This window comes from Populus trichocarpa, chromosome 10 (genome assembly GCF_000002775.5).
Source record: "Populus trichocarpa isolate Nisqually-1 chromosome 10, P.trichocarpa_v4.1, whole genome shotgun sequence".
In the NCBI taxonomy this organism is placed as follows: domain Eukaryota; kingdom Viridiplantae; phylum Streptophyta; class Magnoliopsida; order Malpighiales; family Salicaceae; genus Populus; species Populus trichocarpa.
Window position 1 is genome coordinate 22658373 of NC_037294.2, and position 23468 is coordinate 22681840.

Here is a 23468-nt window from a genome sequence, read left to right on the forward strand (position 1 = left end):
CTGTTGGGTAATTTCCAGAACTCAATCACACACAATTTACGTGGTTCGACAACTTGCCTACTCCACGGAGCTACTGGTTTGTATTAATGAAGCTTACAAACAATACAAACAAAGGAGGAGGAGAAAATCTTCTCTACTCAACTCAAGCTCTCTCTCTCACGTTTTTCTCTCTGTGTTTTCACTCTTCTCTGTGTTCTTCACACACCAACACTCCTGCTCTTCACTGAGCATACATCTATATTAAGCTAGGAGTGAAGGGCATAAATCATGCCATGATTTATGCCCACCGTTTGCCTCCACTTGTGCTAAGTGGAGATTAGGTATTCCCACTAAGCACATAGTGGAGGTGGGACATTGCTTGTCTCCAAATAGCTAACAATCTCCCACTTGGAGACAAACAATGAAATCATCATTTATCCTTGAAGACCAACTGAAGTTTTACACAACTTCAGTTTATCAAGTGTAACTCCTTTGGTTAACATGTCAGCTGGATTCTTGCTTCCACAGACCTTTTCTAGCATCAGTTGCTCATCGTCTAGCAATTGTCGGATGAAGTGATATTTGATCTGAATGTGCTTAGTCCTGGAGTGAAATGCTGGATTCTTGGCAAGGAAGATTGCACTCTGACTATCGCTATACAAAGTACCCTTTCCATTCATCTTGCCCAATTCTTTCAGAAAACTCTGCAGCCATACGATCTCTTTTGCAGATTCCGAGACTGCAACATATTCAGCTTCTGTTGTTGAAAGAGCGACGATCTTTTGCAAGGTAGAACTCCAGGAAACAGCAGTACCTCCTAGAGTATATACATATCCTGTAGTGCTCTTTCGGCTATCAACATCTCCTGCTAGATCAGCGTCTACAAAACCTTCAAGTTTCAAACCACCAGCTGTGAAGGTAAGACATGTCTCCGATGAACCTTTTAAGTACCTCATGATCCATTTCACCGCCTCCCAATGCTGCTTTCCAGGATTGCTCATATATCGGCTTACAACTCCCACTGCATGGGCAATGTCTGGTCTGGTACAGACCATAGCATACATCAAAGAGCCGATAGCTGAGGCGTATGGAATCTTATCCATGTATCCACATTCTAGCTCAGTTTTTGGTGACTGATCTTTGCTGAGCTTGAAATGATTCCCCAGTGGTGTACTTACTGGTTTAGTATTATCCATACTAAACCTGCTGAGAACCTTCTTGACATACTCTGTTTGTGAGAGCTTTAGTATGCCTTTGTCTTTATCTCTGATGATTCTCATGCCAAGTATTTGTTTAGCAGCTCCCAGATCCTTCATTTCAAACTGTTTTGACAACTGCTGTTTCAGCTTATCAATCTCCTCAATGCTGGATCCTGCAATCAACATATCATCTACATATAATAGTAGAATGATGTAGGAGTTGTCAAAATGTTTGACATAGCAACAATGATCAGCTTGGCATCTTGTATATCCGGAACTGCACATGAAGTTGTCAAACTTCTTGTACCACTGTCTTGGAGCTTGCTTCAAACCGTATAGGCTTTTCTGTAGCTTGCAGACTTGATTCTCCTTTCCTTGCATTGCAAACCCCTCTGGCTGTTGCATATAAATATCTTCCTCCAAGTCACCATGAAGGAATGCTGTTTTTACATCTAACTGTTCAAGATGTAAATTTTCTGCAGCTACTATCCCCAGAACAACTCTGATTGTTGTGAGCTTCACAACTGGAGAAAATATCTCAGAGTAGTCAATGCCTTTCTTTTGTTGAAACCCTTTGACAACAAGTCTTGCCTTGAACCGTTTACTTCCGTCATGCTCAGTCTTCACTCTGTAAACCCACTTGTTTTGTAAAGCCTTCTTTCCTTCAGGCAGTGTGGTTAGCTCCCAAGTCTTGTTCTTCAGCAACGAACTCATCTCATCCTTCATGGCTAACTCCCACTTGCTTGAGTTTCCATCTTGTAAGGATTCTTCATAAGTTAGCGGTTCACCACCATCTGTCAACAAAATGTAATTCAGTAAAAGTGTGAACCGTTGCGGGGGCTTTATCGTCCTCGAAGACCTGCGAACAGCTGGTTCAATTTGCTCCGCATCTTCTTGTGTAGTAGCGGGTACAGATATGCTTGAGTCTTCTTGTAAAGACTCTTGATTGTTGTTCTGCTCAGTAACATCGGGAAGGCCTTCTAATCTTATGAATTCAGATCCTTGTGGCCTTGTATCTGAATCAGCCCTATCTGTTTCTGCACTTGATCTGTCTTTGTACAGAACTTTCTCATTGAAGATCACGTTCCTGCTTCTGATAATCTTTCTATTCTGATCATCCCAGAACCGAAAGCCAAATTCTTCATCTCCATAGCCGATGAAGAAACATTTCTTGGATTTGGCATCCAACTTGTTGCGAGCATCAGAATCTATATGAACATAGGAAACACACCCAAAGACCTTTAAATGAGAGAGTTGTACCTCTTTTCCTCTCCATACTTCCTCGGGCAGTCTGAACTCCAAAGGAACTGATGGTCCACGGTTGATCAAGTAAACTGCGGTATGAACTGCGTCGGCCCAGAATGTTTGAGGTAACCCTGAATGCAACCTCATGCTTCTAGCTCGTTCATTGATGGTCCTGTTCATCCGTTCAGCAACGCCATTCTGTTGCGGTGTGCCTGGAACGGTCTTTTCCATTCTGATACCATTGACAGCACAATACTCCTTGAAACCTCCATCAATGTATTCTCCTCCATTATCAGATCTTAAGCATTTCAACTTTAGACCTGATTCAGTCTCAACCATAGCCTTCCATTTCTTGAATGTTTCAAACACATCAGATTTATTTTTCAGAAAGTAAACCCATACCTTCCTGCTGAAATCATCAATGAAAGTCACGTAATACCGAGAACCTCCAAGAGATGCTACTGGAGACGGTCCCCATAAATCTGTGTGTACCAGCTCTAGCTTTCTTGGTCTTAAAGTCCTGCCAACCTTCAAGAAACTGAGCTTTTTCTGTTTTCCAATAACACAGCTTTCACAAATGTCTAGATCGACATTTTTTAATTCTGCCAGCTTTCCCTTCGACTGAAGTATCTTCATCCCCTTTTGACTCATATGGCCGAGTCTACAGTGCCATAGATGTGCTTGATTTTCTGCTTCAGTAGAGGCAATAATGTCTGCAAATCTTGTGGTCATATACAGGGTGCCGGTTTTCTTTCCACGAGCCAAAACCATTGCTCCCTTTGATACCTTCCACATACCTCCAGAAAAAAGGATTGAATGACCACTATCATCAAGTTGTCCGACCGAGATCAGCTTCTTCTTTAGATCAGGAACATGCCTTACATTTTGCAAGGTCCATATAGATCCATTCATTGTCTTGATTTGTACATCTCCTAAACCCACAATATCCAATGGTTGTCCATCGGCCAGATAGACTACACCGTGATCTCCAGCAATATAGTTTTGCATCATTTCATGGTGTGGTGTACAGTGAAATGAAGCACCAGAATCAAGAACCCAATCATCAACAGGACTATGCACAGCAAGAATCAAAGCATCTTGCACCTCATTTGTGGTAGCGTTTGCAGAGTCAGCTTCAGGTTTTTTCGGTTTTGTGCAATTCCTCATGAAATGACCAGGTTTGCCACAATTCCAACATTCAACCTGCTTTCTGGGTCCAAACTTGCTTTTACTTCTATATCTTGATTTTGATCTGCCTCTGGATAAGCCTCTATCATGTCTCCTCCCTCGAGTGTTGATGTTGAGAGCTGATCCTGAGCTTGAACTTTCACCCGAGTCTTTCCTTCGCACTTCTTCAGCCAAAATCAAGTCTCGAATGTCATCATACTTCAGTTTGGATTTTCCAGCTGAATTGCTCACGGCTGTCCTCATACCTTCCCAACTGCTTGGAAGTGAAGCTAGCAAGATGAGTGCACGAATCTCATCATCAAACTCAATCTCAACAGATGATAATTGATTTGTGATGGTATTAAAGTTATTGAGGTGTTGTGTCACAGAAGTGTTTTCGACCATCTTCAAGTTGAACAACTTTTTCATTAGGTGCACTTTATTATTTGCTGATGGCTTCTCATACATCCCAGACAAGGCTTCCATCAATCTTGCAGTGGATCTTTCTTTCGTAACATTGTGAGCAACTCTTCTTGATAAGGATAACCGGACAATGCCCAGAACTTGTCTATCAAGAAGTAGCCAATCTTCTTCTTGCATATTTTCTGGTTTACTCCCCAACAAGGGAAGATGAAGTTTCTTCCCATATAGATAATCCTCAATTTGCATTTTCCAGTATCCAAAATCTGTCCCGTCAAATTTTTCAATTCCAGCTGCTTTTATTTCATCTGCCATTTTTACTACTTCTCCGATTCGAATTTCCCAAATCTGACCTTACAGATGTGTCCGGAACAGCCGACAACCTTGGAAATGACACTGAGATCACCCCAATCGGACTTCGGATGGCTCAGATTTTAGCAATCAAAGTTTTGAATTAACGGACGGTGCAGATGCAGCCGCGTGTCAACCAGAGTACCGCCTGCGTCGCACCGGATCAAAACCTCAGTAGCGGTTCTGATGAAGCCACGTGTCAGCTGATTAGGTCCTGCGTCACACCGTATCAAAACTCAGTAACGGTTATGATGAAGCCACGTGTCAGCTGATTAGGTCCTGCGTCACACCGTATCAAAACTCAGTAACGGTTATGATGAAGCCACGTGTCAGCAGATGATGGCCTAAGTCACACTGGATCAATACTCAATAGTGGTCCTGATTTAACCACGTGTCAACCGATTGGATCCTGCGTCGTACTGGATCAAAACCCCTCAACGGTTGTGATGTAGCCACGTGTCAGAATATCAGCTTCTGCGACACATCGGAACAAAACTCATAGATGACGTGTCAGGTGACGTGGCAGGTGACGTGGCAGGTGACGTGGCAGGTGACGCGGACGTGGACCGTACGGCTGTGCTGACGTGGCGGGTCAGCCCGACCCGTTTTGCAGAAGCCGGGCGAAGATGGAGCGTGGCGCGCGTACGGCGCGTTGGTGCGCGTGGGCAGTCTGGGCGTCGGCGCGTGTTGGCGCGTGCGGGCATGCAGGACGTCGGTTCTTCGCCGGGTTTGCAACAGTGGATTCGTCCGGTTGTCCTCTACACGATGGTATGTTCAAAAACACGTTTGGAGAACTTTGCTTTTTGAGTTTGGATCAAACACCCTCTTTGTCAAGAACAGGCTCTGATACCAGTTGTTGGGTAATTTCCAGAACTCAATCACACACAATTTACGTGGTTCGGCAACTTGCCTACTCCACGGAGCTACTGGTTTGTATTAATGAAGCTTACAAACAATACAAACAAAGGAGGAGGAGAAAATCTTCTCTACTCAACTCAAGCTCTCTCTCTCACGTTTTTCTCTCTGTGTTTTCACTCTTCTCTGTGTTCTTCACACACCAACACTCCTGCTCTTCACTGAGCATACATCTATATTAAGCTAGGAGTGAAGGGCATAAATCATGCCATGATTTATGCCCACCGTTTGCCTCCACTTGTGCTAAGTGGAGATTAGGTATTCCCACTAAGCACATAGTGGAGGTGGGACATTGCTTGTCTCCAAATAGCTAACAATTACCACCACTAAGTTTATTAATCAATCCAAGAAGTCGCCATTCGAGGAATCTTTAGTTCTTCAAGAGTTCCTTCAGGGTTTGTTATTTTTTAAGCACTTAGTGGTAAGTCTTACAGCATTTTTCTTGTAGTAACAGTTTGGATCTTATAGTGGACCATGGAAAGGTACAGGTTAATTAAAGAACTTGGGGAGGGAACCTATGGCAGTGTCCTGAAGGCGATTAATAACGAGTCTGGTGAAGTTGTTGCCATTAAGCAGATGAAGAGAAGATATGATTCATGGGAAGAATGTTTGAGTTTGAGAGAATTGAAGTCCTTGCGGAATTTGCATCATCCAAACATTGTGATGCTTAAGGAGCTTGTCAGCCAAAACAGCATCCTGTATTTCGTTTTCGAGTACATGGAACAGAACCTTTATCAGGTAATTTCTGACAGGAAAATCCTGTTCTCAGAAGTTGAAGTTCGGAACTTGTGTCGTCAGGTGTTTCAGGGTCTTGCTTACATGCATCAGAAAGGGTATTTTCACCGCGATCTTAAGCCGGAGAACCTGTTGGTTACTGAAGACGTTGTTAAGATTGCTGATTTTGGTCTTGCAAGAGAAATCGATTCGCAGCCGCCGTATACACAATATGTTAGCACCCGCTGGTATCGCGCTCCTGAAGTGATGCTGCGGTCAGATTGTTACAGTTCTAAGGTTGATATGTGGGCTATGGGCGCTATCATGGCAGAGTTATTCACTCTCCGTCCACTGTTTCCTGGTACCAATGAGGGAAACCAGATGTACAGAATATGCAGTGTCTTCGGCACTCCAACTATAGATTCATGGGCTGATGGAATTCATCTTGCGAGGACTCTTAACTACCAATTTCCGAACTTTGATGGTGTCCAGCTTTCGGCATTGATCCCATCTGCCAGTGAGGAAGCAATCGACCTTATTTCAATGCTTTGTTCTTGGAATCCTTGCAATAGGCCTACTGCTGAGGAGGCCTTAAAACATCCTTTCTTCAGGAATGACCATTACATTCCGCCTTGTCTTCACTTCACAGCCGCTGCTAAGAGAGAAACTCATTCTGATGGATCAATAGAAGAATTAGAGCAGAAACGCGACATGGGATATTGCGGGGCTCTATATGATTCAAGTCTCAATTACAACTTTCCTTCCTCCAACAAGTTAGACACCGGTTCGAGTACAGTTGCAAGTTCTATAGGGTTAACCAGGATGTTTCCCTTTCTAGCGAACAGTTAGGGTTCGGACCATAATCTATCAACACAAGCAGAACAATTGTTCGTGGAGTTTCAGATGCAGCAGATTTGTCAGCAAGCTCGACCGTTCTTACATGCAATTTGTAAAGCAGCTCCAGTCAGTTCCTATGAAGGCTGGAGTAAAAGTCCTCTTAGAACGTTGACATGTTCATACATTTTCAACCTTGGCAGAATCTGTGTCTGAATGAAAAGACAAGATTGAGAGACAACTATTTTGAGACGTTTGGAAATAATAATTTCAAAGAAGGCATTGACTTTGAGTTCTTCTCTTAGTTCTTCAATTCAGTATATGATGTTTTAGAATTGATTTGCATGCTCTTTAATCTTTGGATGAAATTCAAGTAACTGCATTGAGCTTTCCTTCAATAATTGTCATCAGTTCAGAATGCTGTAGCAGAGCAATTTCAGGGGCCTAATTGATTTGTGTATGATATCTTTTTTAAAGTTTTTGTTTGATAAGTCTAAATCCCCTGCTTCTGCTGGGAACCTGAACCAGCAAGCATATAGGACTGAGGATCGGTTCAAATAATTAAGTTTAGACCAAAAATACAACCCAACCGTTTCTTCTTCTTTTTAATCGAAACTGAACCAAATAAACTAATCAAACCAATCGGTTTGATTTGGTTTTACATCTTAAAAAATTGACCAAGTCCAATTTAATTCATGGAACTTTTTAGTTGAGCTATTTTCTACTTATTTTTATTTAATTGATTTTTATTTTTATTTTTTAGTGGTTTTTTTCAGTTGATTTTTTATTTTTAAATCAAAATCGATCCAGATTTTTTTAAAAATATCTAATGCGAAATCATTCAAAAAAAAAATCAAAAAACCGTTCAATTCAACTAATCTTGGGTCGGCTTTTATTGATATTCCACATAATTCTGTAACTTGCTCACATCTTGCAACATTCAATTACGTTATTAAGGTTTGTTCTACAAAACTAAGGAAAACTTGTCATGATTCAAGTGTGTGCAGAGTTCGAAACACAAATTATGAAAGAATAAACAGAAAGGGAAGCTGTATTCTAGCATACTGGAATTGCACAAGCATCTGAACATGTCATCAGTAGAAGCTGAGGCACATGCAGAGATTGGCCTTGACATGAACAAAACTATAACCACCACCACCATTCAGCATTCACAGCAAATGTAAATAGCCAAAAACAATTACCAACATTAAAACTTTGAATTGTCTCACAATCTGGGATAAAATAAGGAAAAGAAAGAAGATTTACAGGCCCTAATTGGCTATTTCTTCTCCTATTCTTCTCTTCTTGTTTGTCTAGTTCTCACATTCCTGATGTATCTTGCCATCAATTTGTTTCTGCATTGGAGGGAGAGGAGAGACAAGGCTTCCAACAAAAATATAGGGTTGATATAGCCATGGAGCCCCATGAATTTGGACATGTTCATATGTTTTTAGCTTTAGATCATACCATATGAGACTTTGATCAGGCAGCCCTTTTAGGAGAACCTTATGATCATCATTGTTATCCTTTACATATGCTAAAGGGGCCAGATCATATGGAACAGTACTGTAGCATAGTGAAGAAGACTGTTCAAGCAAGAACAATTTAACCCATGAATCCTTCATTCCATATTCCTTCATCACCCATATCTCAACATTATGGACACTACTAGAGGCTAAGCTGAGGCATTGTCTGAGGACACCCAAATTCCTGTAGTAAAGAGAAGACTTAGTTTCTAAGTTAGGCAGTGGCACTGTGCAATACTCTTCTCTTTGAATATCAAATGCAACAATATCCAATCCATGCCCTTGGATTAGCAACCAATGAAAAGCGTCGCGGACTAGCACAGATTCTTTACTGACAATATAATGAAGATAACCAGGTGCAACAATTTCTCTCCATGAATTAGCCTTCAGGCTATAAACCATAGCTTTAAGGATAAACTTATCAGGATCAGGCATTCCAGGATTCTGCTGTACAATTCTCAAAACCCTGTAGTCGTCGTTGAACGAATCATGTCCAAATGCATATTGAAATTCAAGAGAGTCAAGAACACCATAGAGAGGACTCCATGTTGTAACTTGAATAGGTGCGAAGGGCAGGATATGCAGTTTCTTTGTTAATGGGTTCCACAAGGCTATCTTCGGTGAGACGTAATACTTCCCTGATCGTTTGTACTCGACGCTGTCTTCCATGTCTGATTGACAAACGCAAAGCAAACCATTGCAAGACCCCAATATTCTGGTCCTGTAACCGAACGGGCCTCCGAGTTCGACGCATTCATTCTGCGAACCAACGTGGGTAACTGAAAAGATCTTTGGCGTTGAGAAGCATGTGTCTTGAAGAATGAGGCTAAGTTTGGCACCGCTGCTATCATGGACAAAGTTTCTAAGGTGAAGTTTGATGAAATATTCACTCTCAATCAGGGAACACCATAGCCTGGAGACACACTTGAAAAGCAACAGACTCTTGACAGGTAAATAACTTAGTATGTGAGCTATGACATCCTCCGGTAGTTTCACGATGCAACTGCATTGATTCCCTCGGGGTTTTGAAGGGGAACCTTGCCTTGTAATAAACCATGGTGGATTTTCGTTTTCTTGCATGTTGGATTCTTACCAGGAATCAAATTGAACTCAGCTTTTATGCTTCCTAGGACCTAAATCAATTTCCTTGAGTCGGTGTATCACCTTGTAACACAAGGGGTGTCTCCTTGTCACGCAAGTTTGTCAAATCTTTTAGCACCTTTATTCGGTGACTTTTGTGCTCCTTGCCTTTAAGAGAAAACTCAAGTTGCATAGAGCTTTTCCATATCATTTGTCAACAGTGCAGAATGTTGTTACTTTTTAACTTGCTGTAGAGTCGTAGCGAAGCAACTTCGGGAGCAAGATTGAGGTGAGTATGGTGTTGCTTTGTAACAGCAATAACAGTCCTATTTATGGAACTACGCGATTAATAAAGGTTTAAATTCTACAAAACTAAGTTTAATAAGATTGATATTGAAAGGGAATTGACGAAGGTGGTGAAACGAAAAGAGTTTGAGAAAAAACCTAGATTCTGGAAAAAGTCTCACAATAAGAGTGAAAAATTAAATAAAACTTTGAAAAATCAAAATTGTTCTGAAATAGCTCACAAACCGAGCTAAATAGTTAGGGTGAGGAAATGTTTGAGGGTGAGATGAACTTCGCACGCACAGGGATCATTTAGACATACTAAAATTGATCAAGGATAATTTAAGACTTTTCCTTTTTTGTGAGTAGTAAAATTACAACAATAACTTAAAAGTGAAAAATTGTGAAGCTTAGATTTTTTTTTTTATTTTTTTTCTCCTTTTAATGAACCCTAAAATGATTTCCAAGCCAAATAGCAGCTTTATAATCAAGACGGAATGACATACCTCCAATGCCCTTCCACTTGTCATTTTTCAAAGAGTAAACTCTAGCATCAAGTGCATAAGAGGAGGTGTATTTAGATATGCGGTGTTTTTAAAAATTTTAAAAATATTTTTTTTTAAGTTCAGATTATTTTGATATATTAATATCAAAAATAATTTTTTTATTTTTTTTAAAAAATATTTTAATACATTTCTAAATAAAAAATACTTTAAATCACTGTTATAATTCCAAACATGCCAACAGCAGTCTAATAACAGTCCCCAGCCTCTACTGGGACTTGAACTTGCAGGATATAAATAACATAATTAAGGGTTTTCACAAAACTAAGGAAAACAAAAACATCACAAGTACCTAACATGATTGGAGGTAATTAAGGGACAATCTATTCCTTTTATCCCCTGTTCTTACATTCTTGAAGGGTCTTGACATTTATTTGGGAGAGTGGAGAGACTCCGTTTTTGGTTTTGTTAATGTATGTGCCTTCAGCGAGTCACTGACTTGGCACTGAGAATCAACGGTAACAGGCAGAATTGCTGCATGCGGATTTCCGTGCCCTTCACATGGAAAAAAAATATAAATACTACAATTCCTTGCTTGTCATCCAACAAGAAATCTAGGCAACTTCGTCTCTTCCTTTTTACCTTGTTTCTCTTCTTGATTTTCTTTTTATCACATTCTTGATGCGTTTTGTCTTTAATTTGGGAGAGACTAGGCTTCCAGCAAATGTATAGGCATCAAATAGCCGTTGATAACAAGGAATTTCTGCATCTTCATATGTTCTAGTCTTTAGATCATACCAAATAAACTTTCTTGAATATGTATGCACTTTTAGGAGAAACTCGTGATCACAATCCTTTGAATATGCTGAAGGAGCCATATGTGTAAAAGTGAAGGAGAATGGTCAAGTGACAACAATTTAGCCCATGAATTGTTGATTCCATTTTCTTTCGTCATCTACATGTCCACGCTACTATGGACATGCATAGAAACTAAGCAAAGGCAATGTCCTAGGACACCCAAATTCCTGTAGGAATCAGCAGATCCTCCTAAGCCAGGGAGAGGCCTTGTGCAAAACTCTTCTCTTTGAATATCAAATGCAGCAATATTTGATTCATCCCCTTGTGTTAACGACCATTGAAAAGCATGTGAAGTAGTACATACTGTTGCCTATTCCAGAATCCCTTTTTGTTGATAATATAGTGAAGATAACTAGGCACAACAATTGCCGCCCATGAGTTATCTATAAACCATAACGTGAGGGATACGAGTACCAGATCATCCCTTATAAGATCCTTCTGAGAAATCATCAAAACCTTGTAGTCATCTTGAAGTCAATCATGTCTGAACGCATATTCAACTTCAACACAGTGATCATTCTGAAGCCCTGCAAATTCAATAGGTGCTTTTGATAGGATATGAGATTTTTTGGTTAATGGGTTCCACAACCACAACGCAATCATGGGTAAGATATGGTCTTTGGTGGGGTGTGGATTCTTTGATAGTTCCATACAAAGCAAACCGTTGCAAGAACCCAATATTGTGCTAAACTTGATATATATAATTTTCTTTCTCCTTACCAACTAAGGAATCAAATAGCTGAACTAAGAGAAGGAAATAAAGAACACTTGTAAGGAAAAAAGCCAAGAGTCTCTAGAGGTTTAAAAGACAGAAAAGAAAAAAGACAACTATTATACAGCAAAATTGACGACAGTAGCAAGCAAAATTGTAAATAGCCAAGGCAGCACCGCAGCAGACACTTGAGATCTATGAGCAAGCCTTAGTTGAGAAATTAACAATCTTCCTGATTTCATATAATTGAGCCTTAGATAAGCCTATAACATTTGGATATTTCACCAGCAGATCGGTAGAGACAAACACTGATGATCAGACCTATACTCCAAGCCAACCTTTTGTGAATCCAAATCAAAAAACAATCTTGAATGCAACAACAGATCAATGAACCATCCTTGCAACATAATATATATTTCTTGTATATATACATTCCATATGTGATATAAAACTAAAAGCTTTCACAATGATGAATCGATATAGCCAACAAGAAGTAGAAAAAATCAAATTCTATTTGATTCCATCAAATGTCTTGAAGCTAAAAATGCAGGTGTTTGCTGCCATCTCTGCAAAAAATCTTAATCCTGAACCTATAACTTCTTTCCATAGACAAGAACCTAGAGAAAACACATTGGCCTCCGGTAGCAACGAAGAAGAAGGAAAATCTTGGCTATTTCTTCTCTTCATCTCTTCTCATTGTCTGACTTGTTCTCCAATTCCTGATCCGTATTGCCACTAATTTGGCTGCCATGATTGACTGGGGAAACAAGGCTTCTGTTGAATGTAACAGCTTCAATTATTTTCATCCATAGAAACCTACTTTTGCTTTGTGCTAAGAGACCTTTCCTACTCATCGTCACTAAGGCATATCACCAATCCTCCTCCACGATTGCTTCCTCAAACTATAAACCTTAACCTCAGACTCAAAACTCCTCTTCCCCCACCTCCAAACTGCGCTATCCTAAAAACCTTATAATCATCCCTCACACAATCATAGCCAAATCCAATCACATACACACTACAAGATTTAGTCCCAAAATACCTTTTTCAGATCAATAGGCAAAAAGGAACCACACAATACTTTCTAATTGATGGGTTCCACTCAGCAATATCATCCACAACATTAGAAACACAAAGCAACCCATTAACAGAACCTAAAACTTTGATCCCATGATTATAACACATCAAAGGATGATTCAACTCTTTTAAAGTAAAACAACCACTTGAAACTAAATTTTGATAAAAACCCATGTAGTGAACATGTGAAGTAGTTCTAATGATGATGTACAGATTGGAACTTGTGTCCAAATAGTGCTTTAAATGCAATTCTAATGAAGTTTGGACCATCAATTAAAGCACGCCATGGTTTAGATACAGACCTGAAACAAGGAAGTTTCTGTGCTTGTAATCTGCAGAGGATTTCTGCAATCATTTCAAGAGGGAGACTTGACTTGCTGAGGCTGAGAAAGTCGCTGTTTTTCAAGGCCCTTGACGTGCTCAGTGAGAAAGAAAGTGTGAGCTTCAAGGGTAGTTATTAACGGTAACTTTGACAGTGAAGGGCAGCTTTGTCACTTTAATTTTTGTTAAATGAAGTGTATTTTTTGGTATCTAATGTTTCAGTACTATTACATTTTAGTCCTGTTCTTAAGGAAATGATTCTTGCTCTTTTCCAATAATAATAATAATAATAATAATAATAATAATGAATAGACAGTCACAGCATTCTAAAATTATTAATAATTGTAGTAAATTAACCCTACCTTAAAAAATATTAACAATTTATTTAAATGGGTGTTTAGTTAATCGGTAAAAAATCGCCATTTAACGTTCAAACATATTATGACGAAGTCTCACTTAGATCTCATACAGGAAAAATTAACAGAAACGGAAGGTTATCCTTGTTTTAGTTTTAGTGTTGAGTGTTTGGGAATGTGTTCATTTTTGTCTTTAGACATGTTTTAAAAGTATATTTTATTTAAAAATTTATTAAACTAATAATTTTTAGTATTTTTTTAATGATTTTAATATTTTAATGTTAAAAATATTTTAATATTTTAATGTTAAACTAATAACATGAACAACGCCCATGTTATTTAGCTTATGTGGATTTTTTACATCCACAAATGCTCAAAGTTCAAACATAAGGCGTGACCCAAGGTGCCAGCAAACTTGTGGCTTTTTTATTTAAAAAAATTCAAGGAAGGGACACAACCCCTTAATAATGACACATGTCAATTTGTTACTGGTAGTTAACCTTAAGCCTTTAGATTAATGACAAGTTGATTGATCCACTTGCAAGATGTCCAATACGAAAGCTCACTTTATTATTGCCTAAGGAAGCAGCAACCATCACAAATGGCCCATGATATTACTCTGGAAGCATCTTCTTGACACTTTGCTTAAAGCAGCAGCCTGTAAGTATTGTAGCTAGGCAAAGAAATCGCTTTCCACTTTTGGCATCATTGAGGAAATGGGGGCTTGCCCTAGATAGCAAAAAAAGGCTGAAGCGGGTCTGATGAGTAGTACACAGAGTATTTGTATAAAGAGAGAACCATTCCCTATGGAATGAAATGCGTTCGAAGAAATCTGCAGCATTCGCCAAAAAAAAGCTTGCATTTTGTTCGAACAAGCAATCATTCCATGAATCTTGAACTATTGGGGTTGGCAATTGACATTGTTCAAGTTTGGATTGTCCTTGCATTGATGCTCGAAGAACTGTACACTAAAACCATCTAAGCACATCGAATTAAGCAGCTTGAGAAGGAAGTAACCCAGTTCAATTATAGGACAAAACCAGATGTTTCCCAGAAAGTTCATGATTCCATTTCCACATCACAAGAACAGAATGGTTGCTTCACATCCAGGCCAGTGGATTTGGATCTAATGGTCCTAGTGAGTCCTTTGATATCTTGCTCAAATCCAATAGCCCTAAATTACTTCCCCCAAAATGAATCTACACGGCAAAGTACATGTGAATTGTTATTTCCACAGCAAGTCTCCTGTGAAATGTTCCTATCATGTCCAGTCATCTACCAGATGCCTTGTGAAATTTATAAAGTAATGGTGTTTTTTAAAGTAATTTTTATTTTTTAAAAATTATTTTTAATATTAACATATCAAAATAATAAAAAAAATAAAAAATATTAATTTAAAAAAAAATAAAACACTTGTAAAACGTAAAAACAACAAACCTACCCATAAAGGCCATAACCTTGCAGAAAAAAAACACCATAAATTTATAGGCTAATGACTTCATTTAATCATTTCTGAAAAGTTTCCTACAACTTCAAAAAGTACATAGACTAACTTCTCTGTCTTGAAACACTATACATGAGTTCCAGAGTTTTTCTTGCACCGGTAAGGCATAAAGCATCTGATTTTTCTTATCAGAACGTCCTAAAACCAAATCTAACATTGTATAGTACTTTCAGCATAAGGCACAGTATACACTGCTTGGAGCCTTCTTCTCCACATTTTCTGTTTTCAAATTGGCATGTGTAGTCTTCAGTTTCAACCCTGGGTCCAACAGAAAAGAAAAAAAAGGAGCAAGAATATCTGGCGAAACGGAAGTAGCTATCAGCCCTCTGAAACATGAAAACTTAAATCTAATTGCCTTGATCTTTACATTGCTTAAACCAGACAGCAGAATGAAAGCATTAGTTCAATGGGCCAAGCTAAAAGCTCACCTTCTTCCATTTCGCCTTTGTGCGGCTCTTTCTCTGGTGGTCCTACAACTTCAGCTTGAACCCCACAGACAGGAAATTATCCCTGAGAGACACAAATGACATAAAGTACTAAATCAAAATAAACAAATGACCACATGAAGCCTTTGACGGAACAATACAAAATAAGAATTTAAATTTACACAAACTTGCATAAAAATTATTGCTAGAGAGCCAATCAAAACTGTTATAATGGCTTGTCACCCAAATTGAAAATGTGGACTGACTTTTCATCACTTGCTACTCAAATAAACATAACCTGGAAAAATTATTTAACTTATAAAGAGAGAAAGCAACACCATCCATGAGTCCACGACCATGACTACAAAGTCATTTTTTTGTGAACCAAAATTAAAAACTTAACAGACTACCTATGAACATCACTTGGATTTCTATTTTATTGATGACGATAGGATTAAATGGCTTCAAAAGAATCAAACACATAAAAAAATTCACACTATCTTACCTCTTCTTCCTATCTGCCTTCCTCTTCTCCTCTTCCTCATCTATCTCTTGCTGCTTCTTCCAGCCGTTTCGATCACCATCATTGATCCTAACAAGGCTTTCCACATACATTTCAGAACCATATGAATTCGGTCCACCACGGATCTTTACAACCTTAGCATGCTTATTTTTCCAATCATACCACACAAGCTTTTCATCATTCACTTCCAACAACACCTTACCACCATCCTTAGAATAAATCAAAGGTCTCAAAAACATAAAAGCACCAATCCACTTAATCCCTTGAACAGAAAACATCTTGCACCAAGATTCCTTCATGCCATACTCCCTCATGACCCAAACATCAACACAAACATACTCATAATTACACATTACACACAAATTCCCTTCCAAAACCCCAACATCAACCTGAAAGCTCATACCTTTGCTCTCATAATTGGGTTGCGGTAATTCGAAAAACTTATCGTTCCTAATATCAAACCCAAGAACACAATCTCTAATACCAAGTTGACGCCTTTGAGGGATAATCCAATGCAAAGCATGACCAGCAAAAACACCATACCCTCTCCTATGCAAAACATGAAAAAATTGTTTGCTTAATAACTTGAGACAAATTGGCAAATCCTCAATTTTCTTCCACTTGTCATTCTTCAAACTATAAACCCTAACTTCATATTCACAACCCAAACCACCACCACCATCGCCATAACCTCCGCCTCCGCCACCACCCTCATCTTCTCTAACGAATTGTGCCATCCTCACCACTTTATAATCATCACCAACAGAATCATAACCAAACCCATAATATACATACCCCGTAATCAAATCTCTTCTGGGAGGCTTAATTTCTACCACGAAACATTTCTTCCACTCCCTCGTAGACAAATTATACACCGCAAGATTCCTCTCCGAATGTCTCAAAAACACCAACCCATTAACCGAACCAATCACCTCCGTGCCCCCAGCGGCGTAAAGGGGGTGGTGCTTAACCTCCACAGCGTCTGAAAGGGTGTCAAAATCGACAGTGAAAAGATCCCATTCTTTGAGGATGACACTGTGATTCGATTTAGCGGTGATGGAATGGTATAGATGGAACTTGATGAAATCTGGGCCGTCGATTAAGGAGCAAATCGGCTTTGATAGAGATCTGAACCGGAGGAGAGATTTGACGGGAAGTTGTTGGAAAATATCGGTTATGATTTCGTGTGGAATTTTCGACATTTTCTTAAGGGTTTTTTGAGGTTGGAGAGAAAGAAATTGTTGCCGCGGCGGAGATGTTTGTTGGGCTTCCGCTATCTAGAGGAGATGAGAGAGTGGACAGCTGGAAGGTAAGCAATCACACGTGACAACGTCTTGACGTGTGGCCCTACAAAATCTGTTGTGCTATGGGGCCCATAAAAAAAGGGGCTACATGTATCGATTTATATTTTATATTTTAATTGTTTTTAAAATTTTAATAGTTAAATTATTACATGTTTTGATTTTTTTAAAAGTTATGTTAATAAATATGTTGAAAAGTGACTGAAAATAACGTGTATAATAACAAAAGTGAAAATATTCGATAAATAAAATATTAAATAATATAAAAACCAAATGTTTATATAAAGGAATAAATAATTGGAATAATAATCCTAAACAAGAATAATAGAAAAATAAAACTAATTTTAGCTTGCATATGATTTGATTTCTTCATTTTAATTCTTATTGGATTGGGGGATTCATGAGAAGAAGGATTTTATTCTATTATTTATTCCTTCATTTGTTTTTAACATTTTTAATGTATAATTTCTCATTTATTAATTACTTTTACTTTTTAATTTTGTGCATGTGATTTTCATATATTTTTAACATATTTATTACTGGAATCTGAAAAAATGATGTAAATATAAACATGTAATTAATAGCTCAACTATTAATAAAATAAACTCTTTTGGGGGTGTAAATCTAAATGAGCAATAGTTCAAGGGTTTATTTTGATTTTTTTTTTTTTTTTTTTTTTTGCTATGCTTGTGATTTTCATGTGCTTTTAATGAGTTTATTAATGGAACCTAATAATCTTGGCCACGTGTCCCGTATCAACAAAATCTAAGGTTGTTCGAAGATAATTATTTACGTGGGACACTATTTTTTAATTTTGTAGCATAATTGTTTTAATGTAATATTTATTTAATTATTAATATTTATAAATATTTATTTAATTTATGAATATTAATGTTAATTGGATTCCATTATTTATATAGTTTTCAATAATAATATTTTTTTACAATATTTTAGATTTATGATCGTTGTTTAAGATAATATGATTTACGATTAAGTTTAAGATAATGAATCAAGAAATACTCTATGTGATTAATTAGATAATTAATCTGGATATTCAAGGTTATTGCCAATACTATTTTTCTAATTAATATTGTTATGATAATTGTGGTAGAAAAAACTGTAAAATCAATTGATAAATAAAAAAATATAAAAATCAAGAACGGTCAATCATACAATAGCACCCATTCATATAATTTATACAATTCAGTAATTTAGACCGACTAAATAAATTTACTATGTGAAAATAAAAGATTATATAATTTTTTTTTACCCAAAATCCTAAAATAATCGAAAAATTATTTTTTCTATCCTCTTTATAGCCACAAAAATATAGAAAATAAAAACATTTACAAATAAACCTTGCACTAAAATATAACAGCATTAAAATTTTATATGAACTAATTACATGGCTATTTATTTTCTCCCACTCAAGGACACAATTTATCACAGACCCAACAATAACAGACACGAGTAACAATGTGCCAAGAAAGGAGGCTATTAATGAATTCTACACCAACCACCCTCCATCCAATTTTTTTCGAAGAAATCCTTCCTTCGAAATGTGCCACGTCACCTCTCTCTGCTAATTATTATAGCTGCTTTAGGACGTTGAAATCACTGGTATCCTTGAACGTTTATGCAAGGCATGATTGATGAAGATCAATTCTTTTAAATCATCATCCACATCCTCCCTGCCATGAACGTTCCAGTTTTCCAGGCAAATGCTTGCTAAGAGCCTTGATCACTGGTTTACTAAACAGGGTACTTAGAATTAGGTCATGTTGAGCCATGGATCCTGACTATCTTTTGTGATTCTTAAAAAAACCATTGGTTCCTTAAAGAAAATTACCCGCTATCTGACCACTACTAAGCCAAAGCACTGTCTTGTCCGACCAAAAAAACACGATGATAGATTAACTCTCAAGCAAGACAGCTCCGAGCAGCAACAAGTAAGATAGCATCGTGTCGCTATTAGAATAGACGTTCTTCTTTGTGGTTATTGTTGAGAAGGCAACTAATGCAGAAACAGAGGATAAGAAGGTGATAGAATGGAGGATGATGCGTGGAAAAGAAACCTTTCTCACCTTAGAATAGTGCAGATCATACATGAATATTCCCACCTGGACTTCTATCAACTTAAGCCTTCTTAATTTGGTATATATTCTTTTTGGAAATCAAATCGTAGGTTATCTTTTGATCATCAATGCCAAGAACTACATTTGTGAACAGCATCCTGAACAAAAGACGAGCTTCATAGAGATATCTATCCTCATACGCTGTTGTTGCATGCAAATTCGGAAGCGATGTTCTAACAGAAGTGTGGCTGGAAGAATAATTGATTGTCTGTGTAGTGCTCAAAAGTCTGGGAACTTGCTAATTAACCTGAAAGCCCGCATCCTTTCTCCATACTTGATTATTCCTGAAATAAAGACGGGAATGGCTACTAGCATGATGGCATTCCTGCTCCGTAACCTGAACAAGACATAAGAAGCCACACCGACTTGGACTACTAGCTCAAGAAGGTGCCTTCGCTATAATTCGTTGTCTTCCATAGAATAAGCTGTGACAATTAATCAAGGACCACCAAGCTGAAGAAGCAGGGTTGGAAGCCGAATTATTGGAATCAACTTCGGATTTGCAGAGTTGGCTTGGCTGAGAGCAAGGATACCCAATGATAAAGTTGCCACTGCTGAGGATTGATGATTGTTCAGCTTTTGTAACATGGTTTTAAGTGTTATTTACCCACTGCAAATATGGACGTTATTAGGATAAAACAAATATATTTTGAGGAGTAATAGAAAGATCTCAAGAGTTTTAGATAGTAAAATAATAACTTTTCCAAGAACACTTCAAAGAACTTGTTTAATTTAATGTAAAATGAAGAAAGGAGTTGTTTTAAAACAATGAAGACTTGTTGTATTTATAGTATTGAGTAACCAAAAACTGTTATTTTACCGTTATTTATCAAGAAGGTACAACAATTTCTTCAAAAACCATAATTTTTGGACCAAAAAATATGAAAAAACCACTTTTAAAATCGAAATTTCAGTTAAAATATCAATGTTTGAAACATGTGGTTGAAACTCAACTAGATCTGTTTTTTTATAGACCTTTTGCTTTGCCAAATAATCTGCGACAGATATTTATCCTTTTTTAATCTTATTAACACATCTGGTTGGAGTTTCAACCGTTATGTTATAAAACACAGGTTTGAAAACGTAACTTTTCAAACCTTTCATTCTTCATATATACTTTGTTCTTCAAGCTTTTAAATGATTTTCATTTTGTTTTCTACTTTGTTAGTATTACAATCTAACCCTTGGATTCAATTTTTCTTAAACCTTAAATTTAACGGCAACCCAGTTTGTGATAGGTATACTAACCAAACAGCAGTACCAAGTCAGAATCCGATAGTATTCGAAGAAAGAGATTGCGTAGCTTCAATGCGCGAAGCCCACATCCACTCCATAGTTCCTCAACAGTTTGAGACAATCATGCATGCCCATCTTTGACCACAAGACCCTAAAAAGAAAACATTTTCAAAAATAAATAAATCTGCCAAAATCATTATATGTATATAAAAGAACTTAAATAAACTAGAGAAATCAAATACGATACAGATGTCGGTTTTTTTTTTCTTTTTTCCTTTTTCCTGTTGATATGCAATATATAGTCATTAGTGCGAAGATGTTTGATAGTTTGTCTTTCTATGCAGTTACATTACCCTTAATCATATTCATATGACTTATCAGTAGTCAGTTGTAGGATGTAAGCCCTCGAATTTTATGCTTTCTAATACTTTCTTATCATCACCGCAAGAGAAAAGAATGGTTCCTCGATGTGCATAGTGTGAAGCAGCCATGCACCTTGAGAGATTTAGAGTTCAAAACATGTCAAAAAACAGTTCAGATACAGATACAAACAGAGACATACTCACAACTTTGCAGCCCAAACGTTTGGTGAATGTCTGCGGACTCTGCTTCCGTTCAACCAGCTTATGTCGCCTGCCAATCCTGGTGCCACAAATCTGTGTTTTAGTCATAGAGATTGTGATTTATTTATGGAGATTGTGAAACTCTATAAACTTGAAAATAAAATTCCTACTAGTACCCAAAATGAAGTCAGTCGAACGTTCTTATATACTTGATAGAAGAAATAGGATAAAGTATTGCTCTCATCACAAGCCAAAACTCTATGAAAGGTCTATATAGTGGTTAATGTTTCAAGATAGAATCAACTAATATATATTATCAGAAAAATAATGAACTAACACAAAAGAAATAGAAATGTTTTTTATTAAAAAGATATATGAAATAAATTTATCTCTAAAACAGTTTTGAAGTGGATTTCTATAATTTTAAAATAAAAAAAATACAGGAAAACATATTCCCTCTCTCCATGATCTCTGTTTGTCTAGAGATAGTTTCCCAACGTTATCTAAGCATATCGTAGAGGTTATTGCAACAGCAAAATATATAGAATAAATTACTTTCTGTATTCACAAGTTACACCTTTAAGAAAAGCCTTCGACATGAGCGAAAATAGAAAGAACAGAGTGTTAGGAAAACAGAGGTTTTTCCTCGGATTGACTAAAGTATACAGTTCTCAAATTCTTTGCTTTAAGAAAACAAAAACTGTTTCAAAAGAGATAGATAGCATGATTCACAACATTCGGATGCGTTACAAACAAGTCGTTTAGGATATTTATTCTTAAAATATTTCTCAGGTTAACTTTCATGTTCTTTATTCGAAGATTAATTTTCAAGTTCTCTACTTTAAGTCTCATCAGCGCTCACAAATATTCCAAAGTTTCTTAGACAAGAGCATCAATTGCCCTCCTTGGAAACTAAAGTAATATTATTCCTCGAGCAATTATATTGAATGAAGAAGAATCTTGTAGTTTTTTTTTTTTATTTGATTTCAATAGATTTTTTTATTACTTTATGTAAAAGCATCCCCCAATTTGATGGCAAGGATTCTTAGACACAAATAAGTTGATGTGGTGCTTAAAATTGAAATTAAGAAATAAAATTACAAATTCCTCCCCCAATTTTTTATGGGATTTCAAAAGTTCAAGGTTAAGTAATTTTACCCTAAACCATGATTATCGATCTGACTCAACGCTCGACATCAAGTAATATCACCTAAAGCTGTCCCCCATCGAGAATATAGTGTTTCGAGCCCTTATGCCTCAAAACTGTGCTTTTTTTCTTTTTTAGAGATTTTGCGACGCTATAAACTTGATAATGTAGCATATAAATATAGTAAATTGTTTATTCTCATCACAATTCAAACCTTTATAAAGGGATCTTTGCAAGAAAAAATATAGAATAAATTACTTTCTCTATTCACAAGCAAAACTTTATGAAAAGTTTATGCTATGGATAAGAAAATTAATAAAATTAATCATTTTTTTAGGACTTTAGTAATTTTTATCATGGAGTTAATGCTAGTTATCGCGTTCACATTGCGCTGCAAGAATAATTCAAAGTTAATTTTTAATTATTTCATTAAAATCCTAATTTTTAATTTATGTATTTTTTTTATTTTTATGAAACATGCGCTTTTTTTTATTAATAACGTGATTTTTGGACTACAAACACCTAAATTTCATCTTGTAATAACATAAAAATATATTGGAAACCATAGTAACCTCCTTCTCAACCTTAAAATAGCCTTTAATAAGTCTAAAAAAAATCAAATAAAAAAACTTAATGAACATGAGTTGTTTTAGAAATATTGCTGGTTCCACAAATATTTTACTTTTCCATCGCTGCTCGAAAATCTTGTAAAGAATTCCTGTAGAACGATGATATTTACTTACAAGGTACAAAAGAGAGGAAATGTTGGACTTCCAGAATAAATTACTTTCCCTTTGGTCGCAAGGTAAGCCTTTATTCTGCAGGCATCTACTTAGCTCGTGATTTTCATGGCAACACTTCCTCTTTAATTTGGAATAAAACCCTTTGTACACGTATAATAAGTAAACTGCAGTCGAACAATATTCACTGAGTCCGTGAGTGTATGAATTTGTTTTCATTGTTGAAGCCATTTTTATTATTTAATGTTTTATTTTAGATTTTAAGTTTAATTTCATATTTAATTTATTTATTTATTAATTTAATTTAGGATTTTGAGTTTTCTACCATGTAAAGATTGATTTCCGAACCATT

At 36.9% G+C, this 23468-nt stretch overlaps 3 protein-coding genes, 1 long non-coding RNA gene and 1 pseudogene across 10 annotated transcripts; 1 reads left to right on the forward strand and 4 right to left on the reverse strand.

Moving 5' to 3' along the window:
* Positions 1-5597: 5597 nt before the first annotated feature.
* LOC7455827 (cyclin-dependent kinase F-4) lies at positions 5598-7129 on the forward strand. The gene is given in 4 exon segments (XM_052456704.1): positions 5598-6827; positions 6888-6981; positions 7028-7038; positions 7040-7129. Coding segments are annotated over 4 exon segments (1272 nt in total). The 5' UTR covers positions 5598-5750.
* An 893-nt stretch (positions 7130-8022) lies between these two features.
* LOC112328859 (F-box protein CPR1) lies at positions 8023-9845 on the reverse strand. Its single transcript, XM_024609937.2, has one exon. It carries the CDS (start codon positions 9428-9430, stop codon positions 8138-8140), a length of 1293 nt encoding a protein of 430 aa, XP_024465705.1. The 5' UTR covers positions 9431-9845; the 3' UTR covers positions 8023-8137.
* Positions 9846-10470: 625 nt separating this feature from the next.
* LOC18106042 (F-box protein CPR1-like) lies at positions 10471-15484 on the reverse strand (annotated as a pseudogene).
* LOC7455824 (F-box protein CPR1) lies at positions 15024-17497 on the reverse strand. 3 transcript variants are annotated; one of them, XM_002322486.4, is made up of 3 exons: positions 15977-17497; positions 15475-15556; positions 15024-15343 (listed from the first exon to the last, which is right to left on the reverse strand). In XM_002322486.4, exons 1-2 carry the CDS (start codon positions 17194-17196, stop codon positions 15517-15519), a joined length of 1260 nt encoding a protein of 419 aa, XP_002322522.1. In that variant the 5' UTR covers positions 17197-17497; the 3' UTR covers positions 15024-15343; positions 15475-15516. The 3 variants fall into 3 exon arrangements, with proteins under 3 accessions (XP_002322522.1, XP_024467103.1, XP_024467102.1); XM_024611335.2 differs by having other exon boundaries at positions 15024-15372; XM_024611334.2 differs by having other exon boundaries at positions 15024-15556.
* Positions 17498-18660: 1163 nt separating this feature from the next.
* On the reverse strand, positions 18661-21918 carry LOC112328918 (uncharacterized). 5 transcript variants are annotated; one of them, XR_002984251.2, is made up of 4 exons: positions 21807-21918; positions 21229-21308; positions 20679-20817; positions 18661-20040 (listed from the first exon to the last, which is right to left on the reverse strand). It is a non-coding gene; the product is annotated as an uncharacterized LOC112328918 (long non-coding RNA). The 5 variants fall into 5 exon arrangements; XR_008060267.1 differs by lacking the exon at positions 21807-21918 and adding an exon at positions 21406-21777 and having other exon boundaries at positions 21020-21308; XR_002984249.2 differs by lacking the exon at positions 21807-21918 and adding an exon at positions 21406-21759.
* Between the last annotated feature and the right edge of the window lie 1550 nt (positions 21919-23468).